Here is a 9956-nt window from a genome sequence, read left to right as displayed (position 1 = left end):
AAATCAAAATGCACCCTCCTTCCCATAGACGGACTGGTTCCAACGTCCAACTATTAAGTAGTGAGACCATTAATTCACGTAGACAAACGATGAGGTCTGCATCAATATTTTGTATTTTCAGAACTGTTTTGACCGTAATGAGAATTTAAATAAAGTAATTGCTCAGATAAAGAGCTTCCTCTATATGCAACACATTTAGATCCCACCCAAGTTAACTTTGAAGATCACCCACCTCAAAATAAGCAAATATCTCAAAACAGGACTGAAGAGAGATAAAACAATCAACGAATTTTAGAATAGTGGAGCAAAACATACAATGCGTTTACAATTAACCTGGCATGAAGTGAGATTGAACACTTCACATCTTGTCTCACAAACATACATGTCGAGGTAAAAGGAGCTACACAGCCAATCATCAATTTCCAAGAGATATCAATGATCATTGATTCCACATATCTCTATACATGCTATGTACAATCACTTACATCAGGATTCGCAAGTCTTCAGCAAGTTGAAAGAATAGAGGCAGATGATTTGTTCAACTGCCAAAAGTATAGCCTCCAAACTATGATGACTGAAGTCGATATCTCTCACCGCTCTCTGAGATCAATCATATCAAACTTCGTATCGGCATTCATGTACACATGGGAGCAATGCTCATAGATTGGTGAGCCGTCTAGAGGTGCCTTGTGCGGATGGAAACCTCTCTCTGGGCAATCTTGGATCACACCGATGCCGCCTGGATCCGTTAGATGAAATATACCATGTTTTCTGTTCAAAATGAAACATATACTCAAAGATCATATGATCATCTGCAGTACATCACAAGGCGAAGGGGCTGCACAAACTATAAATATGCAAGCAGTGAAGGATGGACATTTTTAAGATCATAAATGGAGAACAATCTTGAAAAGAATACAGTATTTTCCTCAAAAAAGAAAAGAATAGAGTACAGTATTCCTTCGCCGACGAAATTATTGGTGAAGTGCTCGAGCCTGTCAGCAAGCTCGAAGACCAACTCAGGCTTGCCTAGCTTAACATAACTCAAACTCGGCCCGTTGACCGCCCTATATGTGTTGGTGCTGGAAATTGCTGGTATGATGAAGCCCCACCATATAGACAGGAACCACCCAGCCACACACGCACGCGCACAATCACAACCTCCTTCACGGTGCCAATGCTGGTGCTGGGTGTTAGCTTAATCTTGATCTTTGTATCAGCATATTTATTTTTCTGCATGGGAGCTAGCTAGCCGGATGAATTAGTACGTTGTGCACAGGGAGTTAGCGGTGAGGTTTGTTAGTTGTTGTTGTTTTTGCGAAGGAGGTTTGTTAGTTGTTAGCTAAACTAGTGTGTGCGTGCATTGGGTTGTTAGCTAGCTAGTGGTTGGCCGGGTCATATGGATCAAGAGAGATGAGATAAGGGCTGGCTGCGTGAGGCAGCTGTTGGCCAAAAACTATCGTGTTCTGGTGTTCGTCTGTTCGTTGTGAGAAGCAACGCAAGGAAGAAGAGGAGCAACCACTAGTTGTTCCAACACTGGGGATGACAGCAGCAATTTTCACCGATATCTGCTATGGCGGGATTTACATATCCCGAAGAATCTCATCCTCTTTGTTTTAAAAAGTGAAAATTAAATAGGGGATATAGAAGCCCAATAAGGCCAATTGCAGCCACACAGGCACCACCACGGGGACATGCCTGTCCACCTTCCTGGCTCGAGTGACTTTGCCGCCGCCTCGTCGGTTGTCGCCGACGATGCCGACACTGAATCCCCAGGCCCCCGGCTCTCCTCTCGGTGGCAAGGAAGCTCGAGTAGTGCCTTGCCCTCATCTCTCCCCTCCATCCCTCCTCGTCTGCTTGTTGCTGAGTTGCTGTTCCGCTCCATCATCTTAGCTTCTTGCTGCTGGTGTGCTGCCCTTGCTGGCTTGCTGACTTGCTGCTGACGCGCTCGCTGCTTTCTGAATGCTGAGTTGCTGCTATTGTTCACTTGTAGTTGCTGGCCAGGAAGCATGGCATCTGGGGGCAGTGGCATGGCTGACAAACTGCGAGTATTTTTATCTCATCTCACATTATAAAATAATCCTTTTTGACTTCATTAAATGGCATTTTATTACTATTTATATATGCTCGTATCCCCGTATGGCTGTTTTTGGAAAATGTCGCATCCTGTGTCCCCGTATCCGTATCCCTGTATCAGTGCTTCGTAGCCAGCGAGTATCGAGGGGTAAGATATCTCTAAAGTTCTTCATGGGGATATCTGGAAGATGGTGAAGAAATAAATTTTAGGGTTGGGTCACTAATTTGAGAAAATGAAGGTTTGGAAGTGGACCACAAAGGGGATTCACCGGCCACCTAATTGTACAAGAGAGGAAAGAGTGGCAAGATTCAGCAAAAAATGACCCTATAACATGTAGACCATATGGCTAAGAAAGTGTGGCAAGCCACAAGCATGGCAATGAACCAGACACATGCCTAAGATGTTGTGGCATGACTAAGGTCGCATGGCAACCTTAAGTCATGAACCAAACACGCCCTTAGGTTTACGCCTAACATGCTCCCTACAGTTAGTCCCCACGGCTTGAGTGTGTGTTTGAGAGTGAAGATCCACATCTGAAGCCATGTAATACCTACAATGATAAAACTAAATGGACGCCACATCAGGAAAATTCAACAGCTAACATACGGCATCTTGGAGGCGCAAATGGAAACAAGTTTACGGAATGGAATGTAATTTACAATTTTGAGGACAGTGGGAAAGTTGACTGACTTTAGGGAGCTCCAATGTCATTATCTCATTAGTGAATACTAGGATATAGTTCGTAGTAACACATGAAACAACATGGAATAGATTACAGAAGTGAAATGTTGCATAATTAGATCTAATCAGCAGCAATAAGAATTAAACCCCTCAAAAAAAAGAATTAAACCCCCTAAAATTCACCACACGCCAATGCAAGTCCATATGATCTTGATTAGCATCAGCATCAAAACTCAAAAGACAATGAGTGACCACAAACATGAATGGCAACAGAACATACTAAATACTTACTTTCTTGTGTCGGTAGGTGCCATAACTATCGCAATTGCCTCCGGTAGCATGACCTGTTGATACAGATAATGCCAAACAAATGATAAACTAAAACTACTGATTTTTTTTTCCTCAAAAGAATTCTCATGTAGAAAACCATGATACAGAGTACATTGTTCAATTTGATATGCTAGTAAATATTAAGCAAATTACCAAGACATACGCTAACTAGTAACAATTGAACATGTAAATATAGACATTAAAATATATCTGGATAAGTCCAAACATCATTGAATCACATAAACGTCCAGAGGGGGGAAACAGGTAGCACGAAATTGTGTCACGGCCACAAGTAGGTATCCAGATACAGATACATACGAAATAACATGACAAGCAGATGAACCAAATACCATTTAGCTATTGATCTAGAAACATGATTGCAAAGTTGCAGATATGATTTCAAAATTGCAATATTGCATAATATTTCAACAATAGGTATACAGGATATTAATATATATATATATAGACATTCATTTGCTTCACATTTTACTTGTCTGAATCCATAATTAACTATGATTATTATAGTATGACTATTGAGTCAAATAGCATCATCAAGCCTTGAGGACAACCAAAACAAAAATTACTATGGAACTGTGCACCAAATAAGCAGAAATGGTACTGTGAGATTCAGTCTGTCAAAATTACCTGATACGAATAATGATTATGGAGATCAATGGAAGAGAGGAAACAGGACTGTGTTGGATGTGTCTGGAAAGGTGAGCAGACAAATGGTGAGGAAAGCAACCTTTTTTTGTGACAGCAGAGGAAGTCAATCAGCCCATCGACAAATAATTTCATAAGTAAAACACTAAGATATGCCTAGGTATAGAGCATGACACTTTAAGCCTACTTCTATATCACAATAAGACAATGGGTTATCATGTGGCCCCTACCTATTATCATATGGTACAATTCAAATGACCAAAAATAAAATAACAAAGTGATCATGACAGGTTACTATTTGACATGATGAATGAGTACATGTTACCATCTCCTAGGTATTAAACGATAGGTTACTACTTGACGTGATCATACTACATGCGGTTCATTCCAATAGTTTGTCTAGTTACACAAAACTCCAAATGTTGCATGAGATACAACTGTGTGTATAACGAATCTCCTAAACCAAATGGTGTTATCCACTGTGCACGTTTTACATTCCTTTTCTTCATTCTCTCTCCTCGGATCCGCAATTCAGTGACATGATCCAGTGGCAGAAAGATAACGCAACATTGCAAACACACAAAAGACAAAAATATGGTGGTGACAATTTAGCTTTCCCGATCAAATACAAAATTGCCTGATGCCCTTATAACACCAACTTCATTTCTGTATGGTAAGTATGATGCATTGTCCAACATTTTCTAAGACGACATGGATGTAATACATGTAATGTTATAGACACATGTCAATTTCAAGGTTAAATTCATGAGGCGTATCAATATGATCCAAAATAAGTAGTGGCATGCCAGTGCAAGCAAAATAATTTGATATCATAGTATCCACCACTGTAAAACATTTCCAGTGGTTAAGCAGAGGTTCTATAGCGACGAGTTAAAAAGATGGAGAACCAAGGAAAACATGTTTACTGCCATATCCTTAGACATATTATAAAACCTTATTGACAGCAAACAACAAAAGCATGGTGCATAAAATTCATTAAACTGAACTTACATGGATCCAACCAAGAGTGAAAAGTGAGCCGGTGTCCTGAACTTCGAATAGTTCTTCTTCATTTGTGGCTTCACACTGTAAAAAGAGAACTATGCAATTCAGTACTCTCTTGAACTGCTGCAATTCAGATAATTTGTTGCAACACAATGAATAATTTACACTAAAACATGCAAGAGAAGTGCAAGAAACAACTTACTGAATCAGATGTAGATTTCTGCTTTGGAATTATTAAGGTTGTGACATAAAAAGTTCTCTTCTTCTGCATGAACATACAATGTAACATTAGTAATCTAGCCACATTACTGTTCTCATTTTAGGAACAGCATACGTACCAGGGTACCAGCAAGAACCCCACATGTTTCTAAACTTCTTTTGGTGTTTGACTCGGCAACCCTTAGAAAACACTCCATCAACTTCACCGGCTAACAAGAAAATAAAGTTCATCAGGCGAAATAAATTAACACTATCATCAGTTACAAAGAAATGCAGGCATAAGAACTTACAACATGCAAGTTCTGATAACGGCCGGTCTCTGATATAGCAAGTCCTGGTGTTGGATCAGCAATTCTCGATGGAGAAATTGGTCTACGCTCAGGATGCACCTCTGCCAGGACTGGCGGGGGTGAAGGTTGTCTGATATTCAATTGTGACAGTTCTCCGTCCAGACTAACAGAAGGCACAGAGGTGCATTCTTCTGCTGGTGCAGACCATCGACCATCATCAAGAGACAGAACATTTTTCATATCATCATTATCCTTTGTAGTGCTATCCGGATACATGGTACTGGAACCATGCAGAACATCTTGGTTCAACATAACTGGCACTAAACTGCAAAGGCAACAGAGTGATAATGTCAGAATGAGTATGGACTAATTTTCTTACAATTATTTACTCCTGCAATCACTGTTACATTCGAACCTTGTTCACAAGAACCGCTTATTCTATTTGGCTAATCAAGTCCCTCTTTCTTTCTAAATCTAGTCCATCCAATAAAATAATTTGGAGGCTTTCATTGTTTATTTTTTATACTCCCTCCGTCCCATATTAATAGATATTACATGTATTTAGACATATTTTAGTATATAGATACGCCCATATTTAGACAAATTTGAGTCACTTAATATGGGACGGAGGGAGTAGCAGTTTCGACTATTTTGGAAAGTACAAACTTTGCAGGAACTAGTAAATGCACGCCGTGCCGCCATGGAATTAAAAATATGTATTGCATGAGTTGTTTAAATGTATGTACCCTCAAATTCCCAAATTTTGTGCTAATAATGATTATCTCAAAATATACATCAAATCAACTATAATCCAAATATTGTGATACATATATCTGCCACATAAAATGTCTGGCAATTATTGAGATTTGTTAACAGTCTAAGGGATAATATCGGTGGAATGAACGGACCACCACCAACTCAGATCTTAATAGGAGTAAAGATAAAGATTCCACTCAAGACAGTTCAATTCATATATGGATCCCAAGAAATTCCCAGGTCCCCAGACAGGATTTGTCGAGTCATTCAGTGGAGGGACCAATTAGGACAGCTTTTAAACAAAGATTCCAATTTTCCAAATTGAAAGAAACAATGCACAAGGTTTAGAATAGACGAGACAAAAACACAGAAAACCAGTATTAGAGATACTAATCTAAACTATCTGAGTTCTCACCTTGTCATATCGCTTTGTGTAAATTCAAGATTGCTTGGATATTGGACCTGCAAGCAGCAATTGAATTTGTAAGATAGTACTTGACTATGGTTAATTTCTCAAGTGAACATACTGGGAAAATGAGAGGAAAACAAGCATACCTTGATTGCCGTAACAGGCCCAGTCCATTGTCCTTGGAGCCCATTAGGTCCTAATATGGAGTGTCTAGCTAGTGTTTCTTCTTTTGGAAAAGGCAGATTTGCAAATCTGAATAATTTGGCAAGAAACCAGAAAGGGTCTAGCTTAGTAAATCATAAATAAATATTTTCATAAACCTATTTAACACTAATGGCTGCCAATGTCGGGAAAAGATAGTGGATTTTTTTGTGTATGTAAAGCACATCATATAAAGGAGCACTTAGAAACTACTCCCTCCGTCCCATAATTCTTGTCGAAATATTACATGTAACTAGACGCTTTTTAGGAATAGATACATTCACTTTTGGGCAAATTTGAGACAAGAATTATGGGACAGAGGGAGTACAAAATAACGAGTCAGATGCATGCAACTAGAACTCTAGAAGAGACAAATCTTGCTATAATTCTGACAGATCACATAAATTCACTCCTGTTAGCTCTTCGCAAGACCAGTATAACAGATTTTGCAAGCCACCTAGCGTTCTGCCACTTGCTACCGTTTCTATGCTATACAACTCTGAAGCGTGATGCAACGTCCAACTTCTAATAGGATGACCCACTCATATACGACACCCAGAGAGATTGGACGAGACAACTAAATCGGACCAAGAAAAAACTATGTTCTTGTAAAAAACTAACTACTCAACAACAGCTAGATCTCCAAAATCTCCTATAACTGACGTTTGATCTGTTACAGATCAAGGAACTAAGGTCCTGACTGGAATGAAGTTAAACTGAAGGATATTTGATATATTATGTATCCAGCAAAATACCAGTGAAATTTTTGCATCCCCAAAATTAAGTTATGGTGTGCTTGTGAAGTGTTCCCCATAAGCCTATGCTTAACAAATTGATCAAGTTACTACAGTGTTCTAGATTAATTACCGTATATATCAACTGGTTGTTCATTTTCAATAACTGGTGGCATTCAATCAGTAAATCACTTGATGACTACTGTTTACTTCAGCCAAACAAAATACAGCATATGGTAGCCATAAACATGATCAGAAGATACACATACTGTTTGCGAATCTGCCTATCAGTTTGGACACTCGGTAATGATGTCGCTTGATGTCTTCCACCTGGGATGAATTTTTCCAATGATCCACTGTTGCTTCCTACAAGTGGCTGAAGAAGAAAAGGAGTGAGAAAGGATAGTCTGAAAAAACATCTGAGAAACTGACAGTACATAACTCTTTTTTCACAAATGATTCAAAATATTACTCCCTCCGATCCATAAAAAGTTTCGCTCATTTTGTACTAACTAAGTGGGCGACACTTTTTATGGATCGGAGGGAGTACAACCTATAAAATTTTGCGCAACACCATATCACCTGAGTGGAATATGTGGTTCGAGGATGCTGCTCTGTCCTTTGACTTATGGTGTGGGTTCCATTTAGACCATTAGCTTCAACAGAACCTCCTCTGTTATACTCAGCGATCTGCCGCTTCACAACTGGCTTCAGAGACTCAAGCTCATTGACAACATCAATGAGTGTCTACAACAAAAACAGCCAATTAGAGAAACGGGACCTATCAGAATCCTAAATGCTACATCACTCTATGAGTGACAGATTTAAGGCTTCAGCTCTGCTGTATAATCATGGAAAGTTGTACACATAACGCTTCAAACCATAAAAACAGTAGATGAGCTCAAGAGAAGAATTACGGCGGAGTTAGCATTCCTCAAGAACTCAGCTTCTCTCGACTTGAACACAGGGTAGTCACGGTGCTTCGGGATCGTCTCGCACAGCAAGCTGCAACCAGTAAGACATCAGACGTGACAACTGATCACAGTCTAAGAAGGAATATCAAGATGAATCAATCAACGAACAGCCAACCTCGTGTATCTCAGGAGGATGACATACAAGTCGAGGATGTTCTTCTCATCCCGATATATCTTGGCCTGCAGAGACCACACAAAAGCACAAAAATTTAACACAGTTTGAGACCAGACTCGATAACACTCGCGTTACTTGCGGACAAGACAACCCCAATTCACCACATCCTATCGCCTGAACGAAGGAAACTACCACGAATTGCTCAACAGAACAGCTACTTCAAGTTAACTTCCAACCGCAGAAAGTGAGATCTGGAGACGTAGGAGGAATTCCGCGCGTGAGATTTCGGAGGTGACTAGGGTTTGACCTGGCGGAGGAGGGAGCCCGCGATGCGGAAGTAGTAGGGGAGCCTGATGCGGTGGTCGACGGCGATCGGCCGCGCGCACGCCTCGATGCTGATGACTCCCCTGGCTGGTCTTGGTGGCCCCATGGCCTTGTCCGGCGAGCTCCTCTGCTCTGATGAGTTCTTGGCGACGAGAATTAGCGAAAAGCGGATTTGGAAGGAAGCAGCAAACTTTGGGAACGAGTCACATTCATTCCGGTGTAGTCGTTTTTCTCCTTTTTTTTCTCTTTTAGAGAAATTTCACAAAACGTCACTGCTTCCTCTGTACTTTGCCCCAAAAGCACACATTTCCTTGTGTTAGACAAAATAGCACACTTTTCATTGGAACATTGACAAAATAGCATTTTCTGATTATTTTTTTAAACAGTTTTCCGACCAGGGCCCAAATGACAGTTTTTTTTTTCGAATCTGCCCTGCCCCTTCATCTCAAGAACAGAGGAAGAACAAAGTCCGTATCATAGAGGCGACAAAGGGAGGAGAGGGGCCAGATACGCCGCCGCCGCCCACGACCTCCCATCCACATGCGAAGCCGATGCTGCCCACGCCCTCCCCAGCCACCGTCGTCGGACGCCGAGGTCACGGCCGCCCCCATGGAGGTACTTGGTGGCTTTCCTGCAAAGAATGGGAGCCTTGGAGGCGTTTCGGAAAAATTCCATGCCTACGGCAAATTTATCTGCGAGAAATCGAGTTTCGGGGGGTATTTTAGCAAAAACCGGGACCCCAGGGGACTCTCTGCGAGAACTTCGGTGTCCCCGCGGACTTTTTTGCGAAAATCAGGGGCCCTGCGGGCCTCCCCGAAATTTCCGAGGTCTTATTGGTAATTCTCTCGAGATTTTGGGCTTCTTTGCAAATTTTCCTGAACCCTGCCGGCCAAATGGGCCAGCCAGGCCGGCCTTGCACGCGCGCGGACGCGGGCTGGGCCGCAAGCGGGGCTGCCTCCAGGAGACTCTCCTCGGGTTTTTTTTGGCCGGCTTCTTTGGGCTGTTACTGGGCCGGGGCTCAGCTAGGCCCAATACCGGTTCGGTGTTATGTAAGAGGATGCGACGGCTGTGGGCGGCTGGGCGCCCTAGATCGGACGGCCACAGGCCGTCTTCTTCCTTCGTACGGGGAGGGACTAGTCGGCACTGGCTTTTGCCTTTGCAGGCAGCGGTCGTCACCG

The 9956-nt window shown here is 41.7% G+C and overlaps 1 protein-coding gene across 2 annotated transcripts; it reads right to left on the bottom strand.

Annotated features, from left to right (window-relative positions):
- Window positions 1–271: 271 nt before the first annotated feature.
- LOC100827373 (AMSH-like ubiquitin thioesterase 3) lies at window positions 272–9010 on the bottom strand. 2 transcript variants are annotated; one of them, XM_024459373.1, is made up of 14 exons: window positions 8762–9010; window positions 8455–8519; window positions 8283–8370; window positions 7948–8112; window positions 7635–7741; window positions 6577–6682; window positions 6437–6483; window positions 5266–5590; window positions 5095–5184; window positions 4959–5021; window positions 4763–4851; window positions 3734–3796; window positions 3050–3102; window positions 272–771 (listed from the first exon to the last, which is right to left on the bottom strand). In XM_024459373.1, the coding sequence occupies exons 1-13, from the start codon at window positions 8882–8884 to the stop codon at window positions 3075–3077; spliced, it is 1359 nt and encodes a 452-aa protein (XP_024315141.1). In that variant the 5' UTR covers window positions 8885–9010; the 3' UTR covers window positions 272–771; window positions 3050–3074. The 2 variants fall into 2 exon arrangements, with proteins under 2 accessions (XP_024315141.1, XP_003567658.1); XM_003567610.4 differs by having other exon boundaries at window positions 4763–4837; window positions 8762–9008.
- Between the last annotated feature and the right edge of the window lie 946 nt (window positions 9011–9956).

This window comes from Brachypodium distachyon, chromosome 2, assembly GCF_000005505.3.
Source record: "Brachypodium distachyon strain Bd21 chromosome 2, Brachypodium_distachyon_v3.0, whole genome shotgun sequence".
In the NCBI taxonomy this organism is placed as follows: Eukaryota; Viridiplantae; Streptophyta; class Magnoliopsida; order Poales; family Poaceae; genus Brachypodium; species Brachypodium distachyon.
The sequence above is the reverse complement of the archived record's forward strand: the minus strand, read 5'-3'. Positions and strand labels throughout refer to the sequence as shown.